The following is a 27,994-nucleotide window of genomic DNA, read 5'->3' as shown; positions in this document are numbered from 1 at the left end:
GCAAGTAATGATGATATCCCGTGATGTACTCAGAAGGCAGCAGGACTGTAGGGTTTCCTGCAGTTTTTGTCTACACGAATTGTACAAAAGCTACTCTGGGATATAATGTTTCTCAAGCAGTCAAATACTGTTCTTCAAAGGTTCTTATTATTGCTCTAGTAAATACGTTTTCTATGTAGATAAAACCAAAATAACTTAGAATGATTTGCACTGCTGTATTTCTCTGCCATGTTTTGCTGCCGTGGTATATATTCCCACTTGCATCGGAACACGCTAGTACTGCTTTGAAGTAAGAACCATACTTGATTTTCCTTCATTTTAGCCATTTGCTTTTTTACAAGATGACCATTGCAAGGTGGAAGGCTATGGTGCACACTTACTGTTTTCCAAATTGCTATTCAGAATTGAATGGACTGAATTCAGAATGGACATTGGGGAGTGAAGGACACAAATATTCTGATAATTCAGCAGTAATTGCAAATCATGCATTTATTTGCAGTGAGTGTATTGAAGTCCTGCTTTATCAAATTACTCCCTAGCCCAACAGGTGAAGCTTGTCTTTGCAGAATGCAAAGCTTTCTTGGGAGCTGGTCTGAAGGAAGGCTGAGAACCACCAGCAACCTCTGTGTTTTCTCATCCATCTGCAAGGAGTACTCTTGATCTTGCATTCTCCAGGGCACAGAAGCGTGTATATTTTATTAAAACACCAGATGGAAACTGTGCACAAGTGCCTCCTTGAAAAGTATTTTTAAGGATCTCTGTGATCAGACTGTATCATTCCGTTAATTCAAATACATTGATGCAGAACTCAGCATCCAGAAACACCGGTAACTCACAGTGCTGATGGAGTGACCATTTTTCTGAGGCACAGAATGGTTTATACTGACTTGTATTCAGCATGATTTGACATGATGTGACTTTCGATTCCTTTTTACCAAGTAATTCAAATACGGTCCATTCAGAATTTGTAATATAACAGTGAATGCTGTGATTTTGCTTTTTCTTTAGAGTGGTGAGACTGCTAGAGGTAATTGCTAGATCTAAAAATAGATATATTGGCTAACTTTCAGATCAGAAATAGAGGGGGGAAATGGAGTGCTAATACAAGCGTTAACTTTTCACACTGAATCAAGTACCTCTTGTTAATATGAAAGTCACAGAAAACTGGTGTGCTATAGAGGATAAACCAGCTCCAAGGCCTGAATTCTTACACCTCTGAAAACCAAGACACTCATCACAAATTATTTTACTTCAACAGATGGTCACAGAAAACCTGTTTCTGCAGCCTCCTCTTACATAAGAAAGGATTGCTTATTTCACTAAAACACCTCGTATGTTAAAGTGAAGAAGGACTGTATAGGGAGCTACCTCCAACGGTCTGTTTTGGGGGAAAGTTGTGTTTTGGTTTTTTGTTTTGTGGGGTTTGTTTTGTTTTGTTTTTTTGAAAGGTCAAAATGGAGGATCTGGACTTTATAGCCTTAGCCACAATTTTTACACTGGCAAATGTGATTGAACCAGATTTCATAGCAAGGGATTTTATTTCTAAGGATAAAGATTTGTATCGGTTAGACTGAGCTTCAGCAGATTTAATGGTCTTTATATTTGGCTCTGTCATTTCTAGAGGCATCTATGAAGTTGAATGGGTGGAGGTTACACTTACTTTATGGAAAACCTGCTGTTGAGACTTCTTTTGACAGCACAGAAGAGGTTTATTTTTTTTCACTGTACTGTTTGTTTCCTTGTTCAGTGGCTACTATTTTGATCTATATTATGCCCATTAAAACAGCAGTTTTACATTAAATGGTCAAAATACCAGCATGGAAAATGAGAAGAAATTCACACAGCATGAAACCTGTGTGCTTTTTTGGAGAAGTGTAAGTAGAGACATTCTAAAGTACTTACAGCAGAGGACAATTTAATGTTAAGTCATATTTTAATTCCATCATCTTAGTCCTACAGTGCACATCAGTATTATCTCCATTATGTTGATGGGTATTATAAAGCACAGAGGGGTGAGGTAAACAGTCCCCCAAGTCTTATAATGAATTGCTGAGAAAATCTTAAAAGCAGCTTGAGAACCTGAGTCTCTAATGCCTGGTTTTGCTGCCTGCCTGTCACAGCCACCTCCTTGTTGGGATCCAACAGTCATTTCCTTGTGAACCTTGTTTGAACTGTCGATGGTGGCAGTTGTCATAATATACTGGTCTATGACCAGAGCAGGCATTTTTGCTGTTGCTTTTCTAGGGCGTAACCTTCAGCAGAGAGGTTGCAGGCACGCATCTCAAAATACAGCAGAGTTGGCATAGCTTTAGGGCCTTGTGTTGAGGGGGAAGGCTTTGTGAGAATGTAATTTTATTACAAATCTTCTTTTGAGGCTGTGTGCCTTTTGCAGCCATGATCTATGTTTGCGTAGTGCAATGTGCTTTGGGGAACAGTTACTGTACCTCGTCAGCTTGCATTATGTTATAGGATTTACAGCAAATTGTTTTGATGCCATCATTTTATTGCAAAAAGTACTCTTCGGTGAATGCAACTTTTGAAGGTTCATGTTTAACAAGGTGAGTATTAATTAATAAAGGTCGCAGCTGATTATTTTGCCTAAAAATACAATAACTGGATTTGGGAATAGATACAAAAAATGGAGTGCATTCCTAAGTTCTGAAGGCAAGTGTAGATGGAATACTGACATAAGACCAAACCGTTTTTCATTATACGAGAATTTAGAGTGTCATGGGATCAGCCATTCCTGTTGCGCTACATAATGGGAACTACAGACCATCAAATGCTTTTCTGGGGGGCCCAGATGTGACAGAGACACAGGGCAGCACAGAAGTCACTTTAACTGCAACTTTTGTTGGAGATGCTTATATGAACGTTTAAATTACCTATAACCTACACTGCTCATTTTCCTTCTTCCCTGATAATTCGTCAACTTGCAGTTTCACTTAGACGTGAATATCGGAGAGAAGTCAAAAGGTGTACCTGGGGTTGGAGGAACAAAATACATAAATTCCTAGCCTAAGTATGGTAAATCTTGGACACTAATGACAACACAGACTTGAAATGCATATTGTAACATGATCTGTATCCAATGAATGTTTCCATAGTCTTGCAGATATGTAAAGACTTTGTCCATACTCATTCTACTGGTGAAAAACAGAGATAACATCTGGTTAATCGGTGGTTATGTGAACATTGTGAGTAGGCTGCAAAACTTAGCTGTTTTGTGTCTAAGAAATGTCTCCACATGAGGCAGAAATTTTGAAGTGGGATTAAGGAATTACTTTACTGTAGAAGTGATTTTAGTTGCAAAAACAAATCTGCACAACATGGCCCCAGTTCACTGAGAAGTGTTTCATCTATAGCAGATGTAGATTCCATACTCCTTAAGAAACTTTGTGGCCTAAATCTGAATTAAAAAATTCTCCCAAAACCCAAAGATTGAACATACTCACTAACTGTAAATTTGAATGTGGATAAGAAACGCATCACCAGTTGTTTTGTATTAGAATAATATTGGCATTGTGCTGCAGCTGCCCTGCCTGGTTGGATTTCTGTAAAAATGTGCTGGCGATCTGTGCCCTGTTCAGCAGAGGCACCTGAGACACCCCTGATGTCATGGAGAGCGCGAGATGGGAAGCGGAGGAGCAGGACTTACCTGAGGTTTGACGGGTTGTGTATATCGTTGTTGAGAGTTTGCAGGGATTTACCATTCCCCAGGATTGATAGAGGCCACTGCAAAATGTAGCTTCAACTTCTCGTTTTGTCCTGTTTCAACTGGCTGTTGGTAATCTCGCATTTAGTTGTCAGAGCTTGTTTTCCAGGTGAACAGTTCAGCTTCTCAATGGCTTGCAGTGATTACTGTCAGTTAGCATGCTGCCACAACAGGTTGTTCGGGCATGAACCTGCATTGTTCTCTCTTACTCTCTTCCTCCCTGGCTGCAGCGATTGAAACAGCCCGAATGACATCTGACCTTTCATTAATACCCACTGCCACAATTGTTTGCAAAGTCACATTCATAGCTCCAAGATACTGAAAACTCTTCCTAGTGATAAACCTTGAAAAAGATGCTCATAATAGGAGGTTTAGCAGACTTGGGCTTCTCTGTAGGCATAAATTTAACTTCTCTGAAAATTGTGGAACACATGAAAGCCGATGATACGATTGGGAATTTCTGGTGCTTAGCAGTTTGCAAATCACACCACTAGTATATCAGCAGTAATATAACGAATGAAATTAATGGTCTTGCTTTCTGTATATGATGGTGGAAATGAGGGCAGTGTGTAGCTCATTTGAATTCATTTGCCATAAATATTTGATGTCTCTTTAAAAATTGCCAAATTCTCATTTAGGGGTTAAAAAAAAATAGAATTGAGTTCAAGAAACACTAAGCAGCTCTCAGCATTTGGTGTGACCGGTCTGGTTTTTGCAGCTGTATTTATTTATTTTTATCATGGTTGCACCAACAGGCAAAGGTATGATTGAGCTCGGCACTGTCCAGATGTGAAACAGAGGGACAGTCTTGCCCTGGGCAACGTGTAATCAGGCTGACAGAGGAATGAATGTGCTGAAGTCTTCTGAAAACTTAGCAAGGACTATAGGCATGCTGACGGTGTTTCAGATGGTGGGATCCTATTGCTGCTTTGTTCATGAATCCTAACGTCAGTATTGTTTCTGCATCCCCAATCACCGCCTTGATTTATGCAGCTAGAACTGACAGAAGTTTCAGTTATTGCCTTCTGAAACATTTTGATTTAGGATCCTTTGGTTCTGTATAAACATGCAATATTGTTTAGTAATCAAAGAAAAAATATTTCACAGACCACAGAGGTCTGTTTGCAGGCAATTTGGGAAGACTAGCCGTCTGCCTGGGCAATTTTTCTTCTTGAATGAGGCTTGTTTTTTCATCGTTTTGAGTTTTTTGGGTGTTTGGTGTGGGTTTTTTTGTAAATGTAACATCTTTGATGTCTTTTAAGTCCCACAGGCCCTTTTGTTTTCAGTAGCAAGAAATGAGTTGTAGCCTTTTCCTCTAAAAACTTTTTCTTGTCTGCTTATTAATTCTCTCAAAGAAATGCCTAGGAGCAAGCTGATGAAGTGAGGTAGATTTGACTGTGAGAGACTGTCAAGCAAGAGAGTATATAACCCTCTCTTTTTTTTTTTCTTTTTTTTTTTTACCCTGCCTGTCACTGAACTGTTTAACTTGCAATAAATTATCGAGAACTGTTAGTAAATTAGTATGCCACCTGGGACAGGCTGTTGATTATTGTGTGATTTCTATTTACTTTTCTGGAATGGGCTGCAGTCTCAGATGAGTGCTTCTTTCAGGAAACTCACTTGTAAAAATGACAAAAGGCCATTTTTTCTGGATATAGATTATACTGAGAGTTTTTAATTAACTTTTAATTATGTGAAAGAGGATCTTCATATCTCCTAGTGTTTCTTTTTTTTTTTTTTTTTTATGTCTCATCCTATATGGCTAACTCACACCACCCTGCCTCTACCCAGTTAGTTGTGTTGTATTACAGTGAATTTGATGGTGCTTACAAGTTTTTAGGATCATTATCTCAAATACAATTGGTATAAAAGACTGTAAATCATCTTACACTTTTTATCAGTAGTTAGCTATGGTTCAGCGCTGCAATGGATTAAAACATAAGATTTGAAGGACAAGGTGTCCTGGAAAGTTATACTGGAAGGGATTTTATAAACATAAGAAAATACACTATGTTGTTTGCAAGGCTGATACCAACAGAAAAGAGAAGAACAAACAAACAAAAAACCCCAACAAATCTTTAAACAAATCTGAGGACCAGAAAAGGTCATTTGTATGTATTCTGGAATAGAGATGAGCAATTAAACATTCCTAATATTTATAACTGATGCCAGAAAATCAAGGGTGGAATCTCATCATTCTAATTCTGGAATCTGAGATGCTGTCTCTTCAAAATGTTAGGGGCTTGGACTACTCAGGGCAATAGACCCCACTTTACCTAGGCATCTGGCTCTCTCCAACGAGATAAATAGAAACCTCTAGAAAAATCCAGAGGGCAATCTAGTCTTCCCAGCTGCAGTGCTTGCCCTTCGCTATGGGTTGTACAGGGAGCAACAGTTGTGGGGGACAATGAGGTGGCCGTTGTTGAGACAACAGCAATTGTTACGTTCTTCCATCAACACACATTTTCAGGATGGTGCTTTCAGAGTCACATTCACTGTGCAGGCTGCAGAAATGAGCTGGTAGGAAACATGTAAAGTTCAAAAAAAGCAAATACAAAAAAAATCCTCCATCTGGGATGGAATAACTTCAGCAACTGTATGAATGGGGCTGACTGGCTAGAAAACAGCTTTGTAGGAAAGATCTTGGGTTCCTTGTTGAACTCCCAAGGGCAGAGCAGTGTGCCTTTACAACAAAGCAAGCCAACCACATACTCTTTCCAGAGTGTAACCAGCAGGTCCAGGGAAGTGATCCTTCCGCTCTATTTTGCGACTGCATCTGGAATAGGCCCTCCAGTTGTGGGCTGCTCAGGACAAGAAAGTCATTGACATACCAGGGGGCAGCTAGATCCAGAGCTGGGCACAAGAGACATGAGGAGAGGCTGAGGGAGCTGGGCTTGTTCAGCCTTAACAAGGCTCAGGGGAGATCTTATTGACCTCCAGAAATCCCTCCCTACCTATATGTTTGTATCATTATCTTCTCTTTGGCATTCTAGGAGTTATACTGGGCAAATAATTCCCAGTAGCCACATAGCCTGTCCCTTAGCACAACAGGTGATCTGAGGAGCATGGGCAAAGAACAGGAAAAAAAACAGTGAGATGAGCTGAAGTTCTTTCCTAGGAATAGAACATGTATATTTGAAAGGAGAGAAAGAAAGGAGGAGGTGGTAGAAACATGCAATAAATTGCATCCCTACAGTAAAAGGATGAGATTTGTTATTCAGTCATTGGAAGTGGATGGTACTTTAAACTGAAAGTTTGAAGTTATGTTTTAATATGTAACTTTGTTCATAAATAAGAAAAACTCCTATTATCAATATATATTGTTAATGTATACATACTGCTTCCAGTAGCCCCATATATACTTCCAATATTCTTGAGACAGTCCAGTGGCTTGTATGGTAACTGGTGCTTTCTGCTAATGAAATCAAAATAGGAACAATATGGAGATTTTGAGGAGAATGGTGGAGAGGTGTTTTTCCCTCCTTTTTTTTGTTGAAATGCAATTGTTCTTGCGAATATATCTCCTTCAGTATTTTATGCACGTTCCTGAGTTTCTGTGGTTTTGTAGTTCCTCCATTCCCTTTTAACACCACCTGTAAGCACACATATATTTTTATTCCCATCCTGTTGGTATTGATGTGAAATGTAGAGAAACTGTGATATATGTAAAGTCTCAGAAGACATTTGTGTTACAGCCTCAAGAACTGCTACAAAACCTTTTGTTAAATGCCAACGTGGTGGTAGAACAATGTTTTGTTTGGGTTCTGCTTTAGATAGGGTCAGTCCCAGGATCTGCAAAATGGTCAGTTTGCAAAGTTCCTGCTGACCGAGAGCAGAATTGGTACCCCAAGACTAACCTTGGTATGATGATTTTAGAGCTCTGTGTAGTTGTCTGTCTTAAAAGAAAATCCAGGTGATATCATTATTTTGTCTTTTTCAATATCAGCCATAGTTCGTAGCTGAATGTCTAGCCACGTTCTTGCCAAGAGAGAAAGCTCCTGAAATCTTCCTGGCTGCCTTCTGTGTCTGTTTCCAGCTTCTCATTTTCAGTAAAATATTATGTTAAAAAAATATAAATCCCCTGGATTAATTACAAACTTTTCATGAGGATTAAATGTTAGTAAAAGTGAGAGGAAGGGGATTAGTAGAAGTGTTTGTGCATTCATTTAATTTACTTTCCTATTCGCTTTTCAATTTTTCATTAAAACATACTGAAAAAGGGCCAAAATAACACGCTTGGGAACAAACATAGAAACAATAACCCTTGCCCCTAAATTTCACAAATCTAGCAAATGAGCAAAAGAGCATTGTTTCTATTTCTGTCTTGGTTTTGCTGATGGTACAGCCTTTTCTCTCTCATATATATGAGAATGTCTACAGAATTGCCTAAGGTTTAGTAATCACAGCATTCAACTGGGAAGATACCATGACTTGTTCCTGCAACGACATACACAAGTGCTCTAACAACTCATCAATAAAGTCATTGTCTCCGTCCCAACAAATATTTTCTATGTATCTGCATAAGGTGGAACAGCCTCAGAAGGAATATCTTCATCCCCTAATTCCCTCATAGGCTTTAGGAGTCATGCTGATAAATCTTCTGATGGAAGTTTCCAGCAATACATTTCAGTTATGGAAAAATGATGGTTTTTAATAGAAAAAAAAAAGTTTTATACATCATCTTTCAAAAGCTCAAATCAACACCCATCCTAAGTACACCTGGAAAAAAACTACTGCAATGAGTGCCAGGTATGTGCATTTACTAAAACCCTACCTCAGTATAAAATGGGTACTTTTTACAACTGCAAAAATCTAAGCCCTGCTGGAGAAAGGTTTATTATCTACAGTGCTGCTAGAATCAGGCACAGCAGTAGTGTATACTTCGGAATATAAAAACTCTATTCTTCAGTGACGTCCTTTTTCTACTAATGAGATTCACCCTAATGGGACCAAAAATTACTTTAAAAGACATTTCCTTTTGCTTTTCAAGGGCTTTTTTCCAGTCCATTTGGACTGGATATCAAAGATAAGGGGAAATATTTCAATAGCAAGAGCTTTTATAATTAAGCTTTGTAGCCTACATAATGGAGATATGGCCAAATTCAAGTGAAAAATAATTACTGTTTTTCCAGCTCTTGCTGCTTCTGCTCTGCCTCCCTTTCTTCCCCCCCCCTTCCATTTTCCCCTTCAAAACCACATAATCAGTTGTGCCTTACTATGAAAGACTCACTTGATGCAGCTCTTTCCCCCAGGTTTGTATTTTCCCCTGTGGTCTAGGAGAGAAGAGCTGTTCAATCTTTAACTGTACCCAGGCCTCCATTAAGAAGAGCACCTACAGTTCTCAAAAGGAAGCAGGTGCTTCCTGATGGGTAAGGACTTTAATAACTCACTTGGCAGTGCCAGCTACCCCTTTAGATATGGGAACAGACAAATTCAAAATACAGCATGAGATTCATCTGAAAGACTTTATAGATGATGCTAAGATGGCCGTGATGGATGTTGTTCTCCAGTCTTCAGGAATCTCCCCCAATCGCTGGAGCCTTTCAAAGCTCTCAGTGATTTCAGCCAGCTGCTTCAGGAACTTTGGATGTAGCCCATCTGGTTGCATGAACCTGTGTGTATTTGCAGATGTATACACACACACGTGCACACAGATAGATATACACGCACACACATCTCCAAGTCTGGAAGATGCTACTTATTCTTTATGATTTGTAACGGAGTTGTTAAGTACATTGATCTCCATAAGAAGTGCTCTGTAGAATTTGGAGAGAGAGGATTAGAGGGGCTTGAAGTTGATGCCTCATCTGGCGTTAGGGATATCTTGGAAACATTATGGGATGGCCTTTGGCTGTGAGAACACTAGGAACCTCTTGAGTATTTGGGATTAGAGGGGACAATTTGTGCAAAGTGATATTCCCCAGAGTAATGTTTCGAGGGCTTCCTTTTCCAATCTCCCCAGAAAACTCTCATGTAGCCATATAATAGAACTGAGTTTCGTAATAAAAGACCAAAAGTGTACCCTAGTAATATTTTTAAGGCAGATGAGCTTTTACGTATTACACAAGATGCTGAGGTCTCGATCAATCCCATATGACTATTTTTAACTACCACAACTGCCTTTCTTTCCTTCATATTTTCTCCCCATCTATTAATTACCATCCATGTAATTTCTCTTTGAGCTTAGTGCAGTTTTTGCTGCCCACAAATTAATTGCTGGTGACTAGGAACTGTTTGACCTGTTTCTTCATTAAATTAGATCAACACACATATGCAGTTATTTGTTGTGCATCCATTATCCTGTTTGGGAAGCATTGTTTTACATTTTTACTCTGTAATGTCTTCCGGCAGAAAATATTTGCAGGTTTATTGGAGGTCTGCAAAATAACTTCTTCAATTAGATTAGTCTGCGAATGCCTGAGCTAAAAAGATCAGTATGTGCCTGTTCTGTCTGGGAAATACTAATGTTTGTGGAGATGTTGGTGATAAAGAGTGAAACTTACCCATTTCTGCTGTGCAATCCAACTCCCTTTTTTTCCTCCAAGTCATGCAAAATGTCCTTGTTTTATGAGCAATATAAAACCTGGTTAGGGAACATTCCCCTGCTGTGACAAGAGCACAGGGATATCGATACAGTGATCGTCTCACAAAACATCTCAACATTAACTTTTGCTGCTCTTAGATGTAGGAACTGTACAATGGGTACATTAAATGATCACTTTTGCTGAAGAATTAGCAATAGCCAGGCTAACATTGGACCTTGCAGGAAGACCAAAGGACTCTTCTGGTTTTGCTTTAAACAGAGACAAAAAAGTAGTATCCATAACAAATAGCATTACGTTGCTTTATGTCAACCTTAAGTACCTAATAAAGTTTCTGTTCTATGCAGTGTAAGTTCAGTCTGTGCCGAGAGATCCACTGGATATATTATACTCCCTATTAATTAACTACTTGCTTATAATAGCACCAATGTATTTTGCAGAAGATTAACAATGTATGTGTATCTTAGCTCTGCAAGACGTGTGCAAATAACATTAGAAAAAATAGCTATTAAAGAAAGGACTGTCCATGAAGATGTTGAGTACTGTTTCTCCTCTTCCTCTGCTGTGACTTTTGGCATATTCACAGCTCTCTTAGCATGTTGCAGGAATACCAAATTTGCCTAACATATGTGAGTTTTCTAGAATTCTTGAGCTGGCGGCACAAGTTACTGCTCTGAAATGTTTTTGAACAGAGATTTCCTCATGAAAATTTGGCCTGCCACGCTAGCCAGGTGGCAACAATTTTTTGGTTCCAGCAGGTTATAGATGGATTTGTTCCCGTGGAGGAAGAGGTAATGATCTACTTGCTTATCCTAGCCGACACTTCTCTAAATAAGATGACTGAAGAATTGAGCTGTAATTGGTATCCCCTAGAGAGTTGGCATAGTCAGCATCTTTGAGGTGTTTGGCTACAGAGATCTGGCAGATTTAGATATATGCAGGTTGCCAATAAGTGCAACAGGGCAGGATTTTTAGGCTGGTCGTCAACATCTGTCAGAACTTTTGTAGCTGTTTCTCTGTGGGCATTCATTATTATGATATGTAACTACCCTTAAACTTGCTTCCACTGTAGTGAATGCCCTAAAGAAAAGCCAACTATTTCAAAACTATTTCTTTTTACGATCAAATTATATCATTTCAGGCCTGGCTAGTTGCCGTATGATCCAGTTGTTCTCCATCCAGTTGCTCTGAACACATTTTTCTGTCAAGTTGCTAACTCTGATGTTCATTGCCTCTTCAGCATGTCTGATGTGTTACCAAGTGCTCCAGTTGGTTACCAACTCATTTTAAGATCCTAACCTCTTAATATTCACTCCACATCCTAAAGCGCCTAATATGTTACTGATACTACATAAATAATATTAGAGCTTCAGATGTGATATTCCAAATGATTAATGAGCTGACCACGATGCAGGGGAGATGAAGCTGTAATACGTGCTTTTTCCATTAGCCCCACCAGGATTGCTTCATATGGCCTTTGATTGTGTCCTGAGATTATGTGATCAGTGTAGCAGATATTTCTCAGGAGCCATCCTTAACATTCCCACCTTCCCTTCCCTTATGGCGGTTCTTACAGGGACTGTTGCTGTTCTGAAATGCATCTGTGTGACAGTTTGGAAGGGGTTCTTCAACAGCAAGTAAATACAAATTCTAGAGGGAGCTGTGAATGCTTACCGTGAAAAGTAATATACTGTTCTGGGATGTATGTACATTCATGTATGCATGTATTCCATGAACGTCCATTTATATAATTCAGTTGCACACAGAAGCTGATTTTCCAGCTCTTGTTAGTTTTCAGTGATTCATTAATGATTAGATTCACTAATAACTGACATTTGTGAGGAGTCATTTTTGGGGGCAACTTCTAGGGAAAATCTACAAGATTAAAGTGCTATCTGGAAGGCATTTTATTTTACTCTCTGCTTGGAATTACTCCAAGTTGATTATTTAGATATTGTTTTTACCGCTATGAGAGTAAAGGGACTATATTTCACTCTGCAGCTGTGCCACTCAAGTTATCAGGTCTTTCATACCATCCAAGATAAAAATCATAACCCTTGGCAGTCCACTTTGTGTGTTTTATGTAATGCCATCTGAGAAGCAGCATCTCATTTACAATTGGGACCAAGAGCTAGAGTAATTTCTGTATTAGCCAAGCATATCTAATAACACATAAATTATGTAAATTTTAAACCCAAGAAAAATAGATGAGTTAGTTACTTAATCTGAAGAATGTTGAGGGTGTGACTGCAGAGCTGTGAAGGTCTGTGAATGCCGCCCTGAGATTGGCAGTATTGCCACAAAGAATATTTATCTTCAGAACTCACGTAGACATGCAGCTTTATGCGATGGCGTCACTAAGAGTTTGGTCCTGCCCTGTGCCCAAGCAGCCTTGTCTCCAGTTTAGCGAAGAACCTTCGTCTGGGTGTATCGTTACCTGTTCTTAATGGAAATTAATTGACCTTAGTTTAAAATTAGTTGTGTCATGAAGATTTTTGCTGGAATGAGTCCAGCACTCCTTAGGATTGAATGCCCATAGCCAAATCCTCTATGTCCGGTGGGAGTTCTGTCTACTGGAGGGCACTGAAGAGATGTGAGCGCTTCCTGGGCATGCTTGGCCTCTCAATGCACGGCTGCTATCTGCTTAAATGAAGAGTTTCTGTATTTTGATTTTTTTTTTTTTTTTTTTTTTTAAAATCAGCCCAAAGGAGGTTTTTTCTTTCAAGGTCAGTTTAGAATGCTGAGGAATATACAGTGTCTTGATTTCTGACCATATGCAGGATTATAGAATTAAAAAATGGTGTGTCTCATCTGTCTCACCACTTCATGCAGAAATCTCCTGTGGCAAGTCAGATGCTGCGAGTCTAGAAATTTCTTCGTGATGGATATTTTGACTTTTTCCTTTTTTAATACTAGAAAAATGGAAAGGAAAATAAAAGCTAGAATTAAAATTAAGATCAGTTGCTGAAGCTGAAAGAAACAGCACAATTGTAATATGTTAGAAGATTGCCTTGTTTTAGAGAAAGTGCTGATTAAGATCAAATTTATCTTGAGTTTACATTTTGATTGGACCTAAACTGAAGGGAGGGGGGGTTATATTTCAGACATAGTGCAAATGATGCATGTTAATATCCTGTGTTTATTGCCACTTGAAATTACAGCATAGCTTTGAACTGCTGCCAAATCTACAGTTAAGACTCCCTAGTAATCATGATTATTCCAAGTCTTCATGGTAATAGTGGAAGAAGCAGTATGACACACAAGCTACTGTAGCCTAAGCTGGCAGAGTCTTTTTATCCTTTGGGGCTCAGATTGTGATTCTACCCAGTAGAGGGAATGGTTAGACGCGCGCATTGGTCAGTCAGTCCTGAGAGATTAAATAAATGGATTTAATTATGTTATTTTCAGATTTATTTGGCTTTTATATTACCTCCTGTCTCACTAACTTTTCCTGAAGTGAGGAAAAGCATAGCTTTTCTTTATTTCTGGAATGCTTTAATTCATATGTTGGCATGGTGTAGTATTTTTTGTTTTTATTAGAAATCTTCTTTGCTTTCCTCCCTGTTGATTTAAAACATATTCTATTTTTACTCATTTTCTTTACAATCCATGGGGTACTTTATCTCCTTGAAATGTTCTTTTACCTCTGCTTAACTATTGGAAGTTGTAGATTTACATCTGATCTGAACGTATACACATGTGTTACTGTGGTTTATTTACTGATGGGAGATTAAGAAGTGAGGGCAGGGATAAACAGCATAATATAAAGTTACAGTTTACTAAAAAAATATTAGAAGAGTCTCACAGGAGGGACAAATGCTCTGTAAAAAGTTGTTTAAAAGAAGCTTAAGTAAAATTTAGATGTGATTAAAATCTGTTCTGGTTTTTGGATACACAATTATTCAAGCAAGTAGTTGTTTATTTTAAGTTAAAACCCTCAGCAATCGCTGTTAGTCAGCTCTCCAGATAGCATGTCCCAGTTGCATCTCTTCATCAGTTGTTAGCAGGAAGGTTTGGCTATTTGTTCCACTTACAAAGTAAATAAAACTTGTTAGGGAAAGCGTTGCATGCGGGTACAATATTTACTCTGGAATATTTTCCTCAATAAGTAGTGTTAGCCAGCAGGCAAATCTGAGCACCCAGTGTGTTAGCTGTGGGAAGCAATTCTGTATGCCTGGCACATAATGATCAGTTTAAACTATTGAAATATAAATCAGAACACTGAGTGAAATTCAAAAATATTTCATTAAGTATAATGCGTGTGTGAATAAAAGTATAGTTAGGGACTCTGCCATATATGCTTAATGTCTACAATCTTTAGGCTATTTATTTTTCTGATAGATTTAACTCTGAAAGATGCATCGTATTTTTGGAGGACAGCATTAGCAAATAGCACAGTGTGTTTGCATTTCATTGTAGCTAGCATTTTTCTTATGACTTCAGTTTCTAAAATGATGCTCTCTGCAAGCCGCTCTTGGGTCCTCATTGTGAAACTTAGACTCAAGGCTCACTAACAGTGAAAAACACTCCCAATTTTGTAATTCCTTTATTATTTTGAAGCCAATGTTTTGGTATTTTTGGAAGTGTAAGATTTATTGGACCAGAAAAAGAAAGCAAGACTAGCTCTGTAGTCCAGAGATTACAGTTCTGTACAAGGGCAGTTCATGCCTTTTCTCGACTATATGCTATACTGATTTGTTGTCTTAGTTGTATACATTTTTAAAAACATTAACAGGAGAGAATGGAATGAATGATAGTTACAGAAAGTGTTATTTGGACTGGAAGACCATATCCAATGATATTAAGCTTTCTATATGGAATTACTACGGTACTGCTTCTAGTGATAGAGCATGGAAGGACTCGTACACGTTGCGAGCGTAGCATGGGTCTCAGGACCAGCCTAGTGCACGTGTTAAAATGCGAGGCCGTGCCTGGACACAAGCTTCAGCAGGAATTGTGGAGCTTGCATTGTGGCCTTCCTTGCGGAGTTTACTTCAGTGTAGGACCAGGTCCTTCTTTCTGTGGTCTGGTCAGGAACCAACAGGATTGAGTGCTATGTAGCTCGCTCAGCATGCAGTTAGTTTGAATTAATTTATTTCCAAGAAAAAACAGATGTTTTGAGCCTGAGTTGCAGATGGTAGTGTGGTAAAGAAAGTACAAATCTCTCTGCTGGGCATAAATGCTTCTTCGCTCCACCTTGCCATGCAAGCGAAGGGACAGGGCAGCACATGACAGCCCGTTCACCGTTAGGTTGGTGGTGTGCCTTCTGCAGAAAACCTGCAAGTGAGCGTGTTACAAGAGCCTTTGAACGCTGTATCTGTGCCACCAGCAGCATACTGGGAGCGTATATAGCAATAGATAGATACCGTTTGAAGAGTTTACCAAGAGACAGGAAGCCATTGAATACAGTAGGAATGAGAGGTGGTATTTATGAAGGCATCATTTATAGAGACTTCCCAATAAATATGACACAGATTCCTACTCTTGAGTAAAATATATCATTAAAAACCTACAAGATCATAGAAAGTTATGGGCTATTATCTTGCTCTTCTTCCTGACCTAGTCATGCAACCAGTAAAAGTAGATTTGGTTTAATATATGCTTTAGCATGGGGTTTCAGTGGTGAACCATAGACCCTGAAGTATGTGCAGTTCTCTCTTTTGTTCAGCAGTGTAGTTCAATATGTGCCCCATTTTAGGTATATGAAAGCTATTCAGAAACTAGCGCAACTGTGTATGTGCTTCAAGTACAAATGCACATGCTTAAGTAACCTGTCAAATTAGAGCATCTACAAATGTTGCATTTATAGTTTTTCCCTAAAGACCAAATGCAGTAAAAGCTCAGTCCGGCTGCCATATGTGTGATTCTTTAGAAATTTCAAATTTTTAATTTCAGCTTTACTCTTAAAAATTGACTAAGTCAAATTGTACTGTTTTGTCTAACATAAATCCTTCTCCATATTCACAATATTGTAATTCTGTTTGCACATTTGTTGCCATTTATCTCTGTAAGCAATTTACAGTCACTGCATCACAGTGATCAGGATTTTGTGGTGTCTTCTGCATCATTTGCTGAATATTCTAAATAAGTTTTGAATCCAGGATGATTTTTTTTAATTGTTTTTGAAGTGTGAGCCAAACAGAGCCCAGCTGGCCTTTGAAAATCCATGTTTTGTTCATAGGCTATCAGTTGATAAAGGCACCTTTTTGAATGCAAACTGGGCCTGATCTGGAAAGACAATAAAAATGGATCCTCACATTGGCGTTTTTAAAACGATGCTATAACACACTGGCCAACTGCAAAAGGTGAAGAAATTGAAGAGACTGAAATTCTGATTAAATTATGTGGGGAGAATTTCTTTGTTTCTGAAAGCTCAACATGAAGTTCACACAAGGAAACAGCTCAAACTATTACTGTGTGTGAGTCAAGGTATTATATGGGCCTGAGAAGGAAAGTCAAATAATTCACTGGCATGTTTTTCTGCATCAAAGTGAATTGCCATCTTATCCAAAATATGGCAGCAGGAGGAGAATGGTGAAACAATGGAGAGATGTTATAAAGTAGTACTTTCTCCTGGGTCATTCTTCTGATATAACAGTGATTATTTTTACATTTAGGATTTATAAAGGCAACCTCACTAGATAAAGTGATGTATTTAAATGGACATGTTAAAATGAGTCATTACTAGCGTTAATTCTTTTTTGGTTAGTCTGAAGATTTTCTCATGCGACCACAAGGACCAAAATCCAAGGCAGTCATTTTAAGTAGAGATCAGAAGTGTGATCAATTTGGTGTGATTTGCAAAAGAAGTGATAGAATTTAACATTCACAGATTTGGTCAGGGAAGATCAATAGGATCTTGTAGTCCTTATCTCTTACGTGCTTTTGAGTTTCTTGTTCACAAACTTTTTATAGGTAAGGTAGGTAAAAAATCTGACCTTTACACAGGAAATGTAAGGCTATGTTGTCTGTTACAGAGAAAGCAATCTTCTGAATATATGTTGTCGGTTTTGTCTTTTAGATAATTCTTGTAAGTTCTTCCCATAATGACCGTGACCAAAGCCTTTTCATAAGCACCGATGAAGGAGCCACTTTCCAGAAACAACCCATTACTTTCTTTGTGGAAACTCTCCTTTTTCACCCAAAAGAAGAAGATAAAGTACTTACTTACACCAAGGAAGGCAAGGTAAAGCTTGAAGATACTGCATTTGTTTGAAATTTAGGAATTACTTTGTTAAGGAGCTATAAAGCAGTTCTGATATACTGATTACTGTTGAGTTTTATGAAATACCAGTTGTCCAGAAGGGAACCATATTAGTTTTTTTGAGAGGCTTATTTAAATATTTGCTGTATTCATGTCCAAATCTTTGGTTTTCACAATAATTTCAATCCTGGAATTTTCAGTTGATACAGATATCGGTAATATTTATTCTCCTGTATAATATAGTTAAATATTACCTCTGAAATGTGCTCCTCCCTAGAAAGTGACCATAAGCAATTGCGCTGTGATTTATAGTGTAGTAGAAAGTTAATGAAGCTGAAATAGTGCCTCCAAAGGCCGTTTGTGGGATGTAAAATAAAGTAATATAAAATAAACAGCACAGTGGTACAGCAGAAGAGGATTTTAAATCTGTAGAAATGTAGAATAATTTTCTCTCTTATGATGTAATTATACGACTTTCAGATTCAGGAGTTGTATCATGTGGTTTGTGAATTTTGACCATCTTTCAGATTTCTCCTGGTTAATTTATGAAGTCATTTTTCTGAATGGGTTAGGCTAAACACAGACGAGTGAGTCCCAGTCCGTAAGTGTGTAGTTCATCACTTTCATGGTGACAAAATTGCGGCTGTAAAGTCACTGTGATTCTGGTCCTAGTAGTGGTCTTGACTCACCTCAATCATTACTGGTGTTATAAACTGAAGTTAGGTAAACTCTAGTCCGTTTTAATCTTTGTCAGAGTTCACAGAAGCTTTATATTTAGGTGGTGAGAGTAGTCAGAGCAAGTTTTTCATGCTGCAGCTAAATACTGCACTGATTTCAATGATGTTATATCAAGTCATCATCCTTTGGGATATTTTCTGGGATATATAAATTAATAGCTGATCCCAAAACAATTCATATTTGTAGGCAATTGCAAATAAGGAAAGAACTACAATAAAAAATATAGCAAAGCAAACTCAGTGACAAATTACATGACAAATTTTACTTAGCAGCTTCAATTTGAAATCCTAACACAATTACAAATGCTGTGTAAACAAAATACTTCAGGGAAGCTTGAAGTTAGGAAAAGCTCTTTTTTCACTTTGAGTTTTGTTTCTGATGATAGATATAATTCCTGAATTTTGTAAGTTAGGAGATCAAATGTCTTGAAAAACCAAATGGCAAAAACTTTAAGTGTAAGAGTCCAAAGAAGTGTATTGAAGAAGTTGACCAGCCACAAGAAGTGGGTAGAAATATTTGCCAGAAAAGAGAAAGGGACAGAAGCACCAAGTGAAGCATTTGCTTTGTGTCTCGATGAGCTATGCACGATATGGAGGTTTTCAGGCAATTTATACTTGGATCATCTTCCAGAGTGGTGATATTATTTTGCCACATTTAAAATGTGACTGGAAAAAAACCAAACAAACTACAAAATATTCCGTAAAGAATAACTCTGCATTAGTAGCAGGAAGGATTAGGCCATCTGACAGACTTTTCTCAGGCTTTCAATATGACACCATGAAGACTTACTGGACAAGTCCTCCATCTTTACCTAAGATACAAGGAACGGAGGATGCTTTTGACTATAACCGAGTCAGTAACTTGCTTAAATTTTGTGTAAGATCTGATATATTTGGCCTGATGGGGAGAGGAGGATGAAGCGATGTTGGTAAAGGAGGAGCTGAAAATCAAAATTGCAGCTTGACATAAAAAGAGGTCACTGTATTAAAATCAGTGGTCTTGAGAGGTAGTGTTGATCTGAATTTGGCCTAGGGAGGTGGTATATTCTAGTTTTTTGAGTTAAGTAACTTTACCTTCAGTGGAAGAAAGTAGTATCAATCTAAAACTCAGGAGAAGCCATTACCTCTTGTTACTCAAACGATTTCTTACAAGTGCACTTTTGAGAACACAAGGAATACAGGATCATGTCCTTCATAAATAGCAATTTGGCTTCTCTGTCTACTGGAGCATCACAGCCTTTCTCACAACTTCTGATTTGATTTAGAGCTTATTTTATATTGCAAAATACGCATTGTTCTTTCATTCAGAACCCTAGATTTTGTTTAAATAAAGCTCTACCCTCTAGCTGACACTATAAATGAATGCAAATCCAGCCAATGTGATTGGATTAATCAATTTACTGCCTTGAATCTATACTCTCTTTTTCTGGCTACCTCAGTTAAAATGAAAACAATCAGCTATTCACTGAGTCTATATAAATGCTTCTAGATCTTTTTAAACCTCAACAGGGATGCAGTAGATTTTAATTGTTCCTTTGGAAGCTGAAAGGATGAAAAAAAGGCAAAACTGAGAAAAGCATTTTCAGTTTTTTTAAGAAAGTGATTCCACACATTTGTTACATGGGTGGTAATAAACAGAATTACAAGATCTATTAGATATGTCTACTGAAGCCAGAGATTTTAGCTGTCCAGTAATATGACTGTTTTCACCTCATATCTAACCTCATTTAGTAGTTTGATCAAATGTACCTGTTAAAAACTACAACACGTACGGGTCATTTTTTTTAATTAAAGGAAGTTGAATGTGTGCATAAATTAGTTACACATTATTGTTTATTTCAAATACTGCATCAGTTAAAAATTCCTCTCAGTTTGAATCCGCCTCATTAGTCATACTTCACTCTCTCTTACAGTAAGATTGCAAAGGCTTCCCCTTGCACTAACCCAAACTGTTCATAAGCTCCCAGACTTCAGTCTTAAATGTGTGTGAGAGGAGGCCGTTTGGGTTTTGGGGGACGGTGTGGGTTTGGGTTTGGTTTGGTGTTTTTTGGCCCCTACTGCACAGGCATCACTGTTCTAATGGTGGGAATCTTCTCTCATTTTCTTCTGAAATTCATCCATGACAAAACTATATCCCTTTGTCCATGTGCCAGTGTTGTCCCTTATCCTAAGTAGCTCCTTTCCCTCCGGCCAGGAACCTCCGAATTTCCTGGCTTTCTTTGCAGCTTGGACACCAGGGTTAGGGCAGGGCATTAAACGATCATCTCTTCCAGATTTATAGCAGTCTGCTGAGGCAGGTAACTAGCTAAGCAGGGTCGACCCTTTTAGAAAGATGGTCAAACCAATGGCTATCTTTTCTGTGATGCCTGTTGGTGACAAACGTTTGAAGAAGTGAGAAGCTTAGGTTCTCTGTTCTGCACAGTCTAGCCCATTCAAAGCCACATCCCTCCCTCCTCGGAGGTTGCTCTAAGCTATATGCTATAAAATACACTGGTTGCAGCAAACCCTAACCCACATCATAAAGCTAATATCAGAAAGTTAGCAGGCAATCAGGAGCCTGCAGCCCTGTCAGTAATGCGTTTAGCTCTGAGGGCGAAGACTTTTTGATCCCTGATCGTTTCTGTCTATACAGTGACTGGGTGAATGCTAAAGCAAGCAAGCAGAGTCCTGATTGTAGTTTCTTACCCGAACTGTGGTCTACCCGCTTTAATCGAGTGTGCAGCGGAACAAAGCACAGTCATTGTGAAGTGCAGAGAAACTGGGAAATACTGTTTTATCTCTAATTCAAATTTTAGTAAATTTACCTGTACAGTTTATGCTGACATAAGTTACCTCAACCTTTATCCTTACGTATTAAAATTGCTGTTTTTCTCTAGTAAAACATAATACATGATCATGGGAGGTTTTTTTCTTCATTTGTCATTGAACCTGTCATTTTAAACCAAAACCATTTCTTACTAATCCTCATAAGACACTCTTCCCCAGAACAATCAGCACCTGAACTGGTAACTTATTCCCACATCAGAGAACAACAATTTTACTTGCCTTTTTTTCCCTATTAGAGATATTAAGAGAAAACCCATCATATGTAAATTGGATCAAATAAGAAATGCATGCAGACAGCAGGGGGCTTTAAAGCTGTCTTTTTAGAAGTCTGATAGATATTTCCTGTTTTAACTAGAGGAAATGCACTATGAAGGCAAATGCTGAAGGAGGGAGATTTTTTAATAGCTATTTTATATCCCACTTTATTCTGGGGAAAACAGCTTTCATCTGCACTCTTGATATCCATCCATATCATTTGCTTTTTTTACCAGGGTGATCTGTTAAGAGGGAAGGTGGAGCTGGAGTCGTCCTCCTCCAGGCCATCTTCTGCCTCTCTGTTGAGTGTCTGTTTCTCATGGATCACAAATTGGTATCCATGAAGCAGGCTCTTAAGTGCATCTTTCCTCATCAAATCTCCTAAACATTTCTCTAATATCTTTTAGTCCTATTTTAGCAGAGTTTTAAATCCATTGTCTTCCTGGCATAAGTATTTTTGATGAAATTAAGGCTTAAAGCATAAAGGAAATACTTGTCCTTGTTTGGCCAATGAATGGGAAGAAGCAGCAAAGTGTCCTTTTACCATCCCTCTTGTGTAACCATGCTGAGGTAAAAAAGAATCTGACCCAAAATGAGCTGTGAATTATTTTCGTGGTAAACAAGAAGATGTTGTCACTGAGTTTTGTTTACTATAGATTGTATTTTAAAAGCTTTTCTCTATGAAAGCTTATTACTCTGAAAATCATTATAGTTTCTGGTAATGTGTTTTGGTTTGGGTTTTTTTGATTTTTTTTTTTTTTATTGGTATGCAATCTGTCATTTTAATAGTGACTTAGGACCTGTCTTTGAAGATGTACAATATTAACACTTTCCTATCATCTAATTTTTCTTTTTATTGTTTCTTTTGTAGGTTTATGTATCCGTTGACTTGGGGAAAAAATGGATCCTTCTGCAAGAACGAGTTTCAAAAGATCATATTTTTTGGTAAGAAGGCTGTTATTTTCCAAATAAAACATGAAGAGCAAAATTATTTAATTCTAATCAAGAAAGATGTTTCCAGAGGTACTGATGGGGACAGTACAAGCCTGGGTGTCTTTTGCAGATAGAGTATGTCAATCTTGCTGCGTCCATTATTGCAAATTCACGCTCATGCCAGTGATCATACTGAGTGTCAGCACGTATAAGGGTTATAGGTCTGGATCTATGGAGCCCAAGATTTAAAGAGTGCTGTAATGTCCAATGAAATTGCTCTTCGTTTTATTGGGGAAATTGATCTTAAGAAAGAAGAGCAGTCTTTTTGCAGAGAAAAATCTATAACGTTTTTTTAAGAGAGGTTGAATCAGATCTATTAACTGGAGTCATATATAAACTTATGCTGTTAAGGAAACGGGTGAAAAATATGACTTTATGGAGTACACATATATCAAATGATTTCATTTTCATCTCAGATATTTTGCAGTCTCTCAAAATGTTTAAGAAGTGATTTAAGCAGGTTGACAGAATGTTAAAGAGTAAGTCAATGCCTGTTTTTTATACAAATTAATTTGAAAAGTATATAACTTCTTTTACACCAAAATTAACCTTTTGATAATGTTTTAATTAATTTTATATTTAAAAATGGTCAACTTGCACACTCAACATTTATCTGATTTCTATTGAAAAAGCTGGAGACTTTCCCCTGTCACATTTTACTTCAGTGTGTAAGTATGGACTGTGCATAACTGTGTGATTACCAATAACTGCTATTTTTATTACAGGATTAGTCATAACACGCTAGACACTTCTGTTTCCTAAGTGATTTTTTAATTTTACTTCTAGAAGGACTCTGATCTGTGTCAGTTGCATAAAGTATAATTATCCATGTGTCTATGGAGCCATAGCTGGCTTTCAGCACTGTTTTGTGGTTTGCTAGTGGTGTTGCCAGTATTGAAATGGAATTACCTGATCTTGGCTGCAAGATTTGCGATGTGTTTGGCATTCATGTTATGGTCCTCCCTTGTTCTTCACGTGTTTGCTTCTCTCTTGAATAGAGATAGATACTCATCCTGGCCGTACTTAGGGAAAACCAAACCAAACCCCAACCTGCTTAAACTGCTGGTGTAGAGGTTACAAAGCATGCAGAGCTGTTATGGTACCTACAGATACATTGGCCCCCAAAAAACCCCTTGGCGAGTCCAAAGGTGTGCTGGCACGTGTGCTGCTGCTGACGCTGGGCAGGGGGGAGGCTGTGACCCAGGGCGGGGACACGTGGACAGGGTAAACCCTGTTTGAAAGAGCTGGGAGCAGGAGACCAAACATGCCCTGCTGCCCGCTTGGTGTGATTATCCCTGGACATGTCAAGGGAGCTTTTTCACACTTCCAAGTGCCTCTTTTTCAGTCTGCAACCTACCTACTGTCTGTACTTCTAGAAAACCAGCCTGCGGCTGGTTTGTAGTAACACCCATCTGATTTATTCCACTTTGTCTCAACCTTTTCTGCTGAAATACTTGAGTCTGCCTGATGCCTTCTGCTTACTTGCTCCTGAAAATATAGCCTTATTGAAGAACTTATTTCTATGCAGCAGCTGGAGTTTCATAGGCAATACACGTTGCAGGTCTCTCAACTACCATGTGAAAGGGTGTAATCCTTTAGAAGTAGCACAGTGGGTCAGAAATGTCATGTCTGCCTTATAACTGATTCTTTCTTAGTAAGATTATTTAGGGTGTAAATCAGGAGGGCATGTGGCTTTCTGTCTTTAATTAAAAAAAAATTTCAAATGTATTAGGTCTGAAAACCATCAAAGTCACTAACAAGTAAGAAAGAACAGCAGAAGCTTCTCTTGCAGACTTATTTAATGGTGTTTTTCTTATCCGAGTCTAGGTATATTTAGCACACTTAAATTATGAAACATGTAGCATAGCACTGAAATATGTGTCAGTTTTGCTCTGACTCAATCTGTCAATGATTTTTGTATGTAAGAATTAAAGCCAACAAGTGCATGTTTAATATTAAGTCTGTATTTTGCTATGTTTCAGAATCCTTATGTTTCGTTACATCATTCAGACACAAGCAGGGAAGTGTCCTGAAGATTCAATAGGAATAACTCTCATGTAGTACTTCAAAGTCACAGTTGTTCATAAGCGTCACATTCCTCTCAGATAAGAGTAATAAATTCTAAGAGTCTGTACATTTATAACCATTAGAAATATTTTCCAGGTTTTTGTTTTCCCCTTTTCTGTATATAGACCACTCTGATTTCTCTCAAGAACTTTACCAGCCAGCAACAGCAGCAAGGATTTGGGAGGAGAAGTTTAGTGCCTCATCAGTACCAAATGATCCTTCTCTTAAACTTCTGTAGAAATAAAGATATATAAATATATTTTACTTCTATTATCATATGGGACATTGCAATATAGAAAGAATCTGCTGTGAGTGGAGAGTTGGACGTGATGTTCTGCTACTTCATTGGCTTCATCGCCTGAGTTATCCGAGTGCTGGATAGAAACAAGTATTTGTGTAGTTTTCAACAGATGTAAGAACATGGGCTTTCTCATACCTTGAACATTAGGACATTAAGCCCGGTATTGACAATATATAATATCAGATGTGTTGAAGATAGGTGAAATTAAGTCAAATCAATTTTACATCTCTCTGTAAATGAGGACATGTGTCTTGCTGATACTGGCTGGTTGTGCCAAGAACATTTCACTGGACAGGTCTTTAACAGATGTTTCTTCTTTGATTTCAGTTGAACTTTGCCACTGAAATTGATAATATAGCCTAAGATTTTTATTTCAGCCTGGTAACTACAAATATTATCAGTCATAATATTTTCCTGTGCTTTATAAAACCAAAATTTTTTCTGTGCCTCCAACAGCAGCCAGATCTCCATGCATTTCCTGAAGAAGTATTTTTTTTTTCTCTCAATGAAAATCTAAATGCAATTAATTTAATGGAATGCCTTATGTATTTATATTAAGGGAAGGTCAATAGGGACAGAGTATTTTAAACTCTTTATGTTCAGATTTTTTACTGTAGGTTTATAAGCAATATATTAAAATCATCATCTAGGCTTTATTTGTTTTCAAGTGTTCTGGACTATCCCTTAAGTATCTTTACTGTATGGATTTGGTCTTTCATGATAGTGGAACTGATGGAAAGATTATTGGTATCAGTACTACCATCTCTGTTTTAGGAGCACAGACTATTTTCTTCGTGTCTGTGGTACAGCATGGCATTTTCTTACCCCTTCCCTACAGTTTCCTAATTTGTTTCATTTATCCTTTTGGAAAGGAAAGTTGACCAATCCTGCGTAGCAGATTGTCTTCTCTTAGCATCTCAGGAGGCAAACCAGGCTTCCTAGAGAGGTGGTCAACACCCCAAGCCGGTCCGTGTTTGAGGCATTTGGACAATGCCCTGAATAACATGATCTAACTTTTGCTCAGCCCTGAAGTGGTCGGGCAGTTGGACTAGACGGTTGTTGTAGCTTCCTTCCAACTGAAAATATTCTAGTCTAGTCTGTTCTAAAACAAAAGAGCTGTAAGGCTGCAGATAGATGTAAAGATGGTTCTCATTCAAGTTGAAATGAAAAAATCAAAATATAGAAAAAAAATCCTGTTCATAAAATATGGAGATACTGAAAATAAATGCTCTGACACTATTCATTAAAGAGCTTTTTTTAAATTTTCAAAGCAAAATCATGAAATGTGGATTTGAAATTAAGCTAATAAAATTAAATACTAAGTCACACTAATTCAAAACAAAAAAATTTCATTTTGTATCAACATTTAGAAAATAAAGCTCTTATTTCTGAATAAATACTAGCTAGGAAGATTCAAATCCTTTTTTTTTTTTTTCTAACGTGAAAAGTTTTAATTATGAGGAAATTCTTGTGCTTTAAAGTTAAGAAACTTCAATTACCGTGACCGATTTTACTGCTGTATACAAACTGGAAATGGCCATGCAGTATTGCCCCAATGTGATGATTTCTGCTTAAGGGATGTTGTAGTACCCAACCTTTACAAGTAATTTTTCCAGTTCTTGGTGTATTTGTAGGAGAGAATGCAATGAGTTTACTTTCAAAATAGAATCATATGACGTATCCCAGCCAAACATTAAACACTCACACATCACATGGTATGTAATTGGTTTTATATATCAAGCCCATTTAAAAAAAATAGTGGTGTATTATGTGGTAATCCTTGAGAAGAATAAAGTAGTGCAGTTTGGATTCCTCTGGCTCTGCTGCTATTCTTCTCAGTCCCCAAGGCTTACATACCAGTTAAGTTCCTTTTTGATTTCTCAAAATAGAGCTTAGTAATACAGAAGCAAAGAATTGATTGTGAATCAGCTGTCTAGACCAGCGCAAATACACCCTGGACAGTACGTCATGAATCTGTAATTACCAGAGAATTAGACCCAGCACATTTCCTTTATGACTCTGTCTAGAGCCTTAGAAATGCTTTATCCTCAACTCACTAGGACACGTGAATCCTGTGCCATGGGTATCTGTTACTCTTATTTTTAGCTATAGGTTCTCCATTTTCATGAGAGGTGAGAACATAAAAATAAAAAATGACAAGCTTATTTGGGTGGAGCAGTTGTTCTCAGGGGACCAAAGTTCTGTTCTCATCATGAAATACCATATGAGTAATCAATCACAGCTGTACCCATTAATGACAAGTGGTTCCTGGTTATTCAAGTGTCAGGTGAAAGAGGGGATTTCAGTGATGTTATGCCCTGAAGGAGAGAGAAGTGCAGAGAGGATTTCAGTGAGCCTTTAACACTGAATATTGTGTGAGAAGGCTCTAGCATGGGAAGCCAAGAATGTGTGTGGGCAGTCATTCTTAGGTTTGACTTAATCACTTGGGATGGTATTTGTTTCTATTTCTATCTGTGTGGTGGTGTGCATGACTGTATTGGGTTTATGTGGCAAGGTTTGGTAGCAGGGGGAGTTCAGGACTTCTGTGAGAAGAGACCAGGAGCTGCCCCATGTTGGACAGAGCCAGTTCCAGCTGGCTCCAAGAGACACCCACCACTGGGCAAAGATGAGCCTATGAGTGACACTGGTGGCACCTCTGTGATAACGTGTTTAAGAAAGGGTAAAAAAAGCTGTTCAACAGCATCTGGCAGAGATGAGTGAGCAGGTGTGAGAGTAACAACTCTGCAGACATCTAGGTCAGTGAAGAAGGAGGGAGAGGAGGTGCTCCAGGCACCAGAGCAGAGATGATTCCCCTGCAGCCCGTGGATGATGATGGTGGAGCAGATATCCACCTGCAGCCCATGGAGGACCCCATGCCAGAGCACGTGGATGCCCTGAAGGAGGCTGTGGCCCTGTGGGAAGCCCGTGCTGGAGCAATCTCCTGGCAGGACCTGTGGCCCCATGGAGAGAGGAGCCCGCGCCAGAGCAGGTTTGCTGGCAGGACCTGTAACCCCGTGGGGGACCCACGCTGGAGCAGTCTGCTCCTGAAGGTCTGCACCCCGTGGGAGAGACTCACGTTGGAGCAGTTGATGGAGGACTGTCTGCCATGGGAGGGACCCCACGCTGGAGCAGGGGCAGAGTGTGAGGAGTCCTCCCCCTGAGGAGGAAGGAGCGGCAGAGACAATGTGTGATGAACTGACCACAACCCCCATTCCCCGTCCCCCTGTACTGCTGGGGGGGGAGGAGGGAGAGAAATTGGGAGTGAAGTTGAGCCTGGGAAGGAGAGAAGAGGGGTGGGGGGAGGTGGGTTTTTTTTAGTTTGGTCTTTGTTTCTCACTAATTGGCAATAAATGA

General features: G+C 38.5%; 1 protein-coding gene across 6 annotated transcripts in view; it reads left to right on the top strand.

Annotated features, from left to right (window-relative positions):
• Window positions 1-27,994, top strand: part of SORCS2 (sortilin related VPS10 domain containing receptor 2) — a 562,341-nt gene that overhangs the window by 438,730 nt on the left and 95,617 nt on the right. For all 6 annotated transcript variants that reach the window (XM_054823228.1, XM_054823227.1, XM_054823226.1 and 3 more), the window contains exons 4-5: window positions 17,279-17,443; window positions 22,151-22,224. In XM_054823228.1, coding sequence (XP_054679203.1) covers window positions 17,279-17,443; window positions 22,151-22,224 — 239 coding nt within the window. The remainder of the gene's footprint in view (window positions 1-17,278; window positions 17,444-22,150; window positions 22,225-27,994) is intronic.

The sequence above is a fragment of the Grus americana genome, chromosome 4 (genome assembly GCF_028858705.1).
Source record: "Grus americana isolate bGruAme1 chromosome 4, bGruAme1.mat, whole genome shotgun sequence".
Taxonomy (NCBI): domain Eukaryota; kingdom Metazoa; phylum Chordata; class Aves; order Gruiformes; family Gruidae; genus Grus; species Grus americana.
This window is presented reverse-complemented; position numbering and strand designations above follow the sequence as displayed.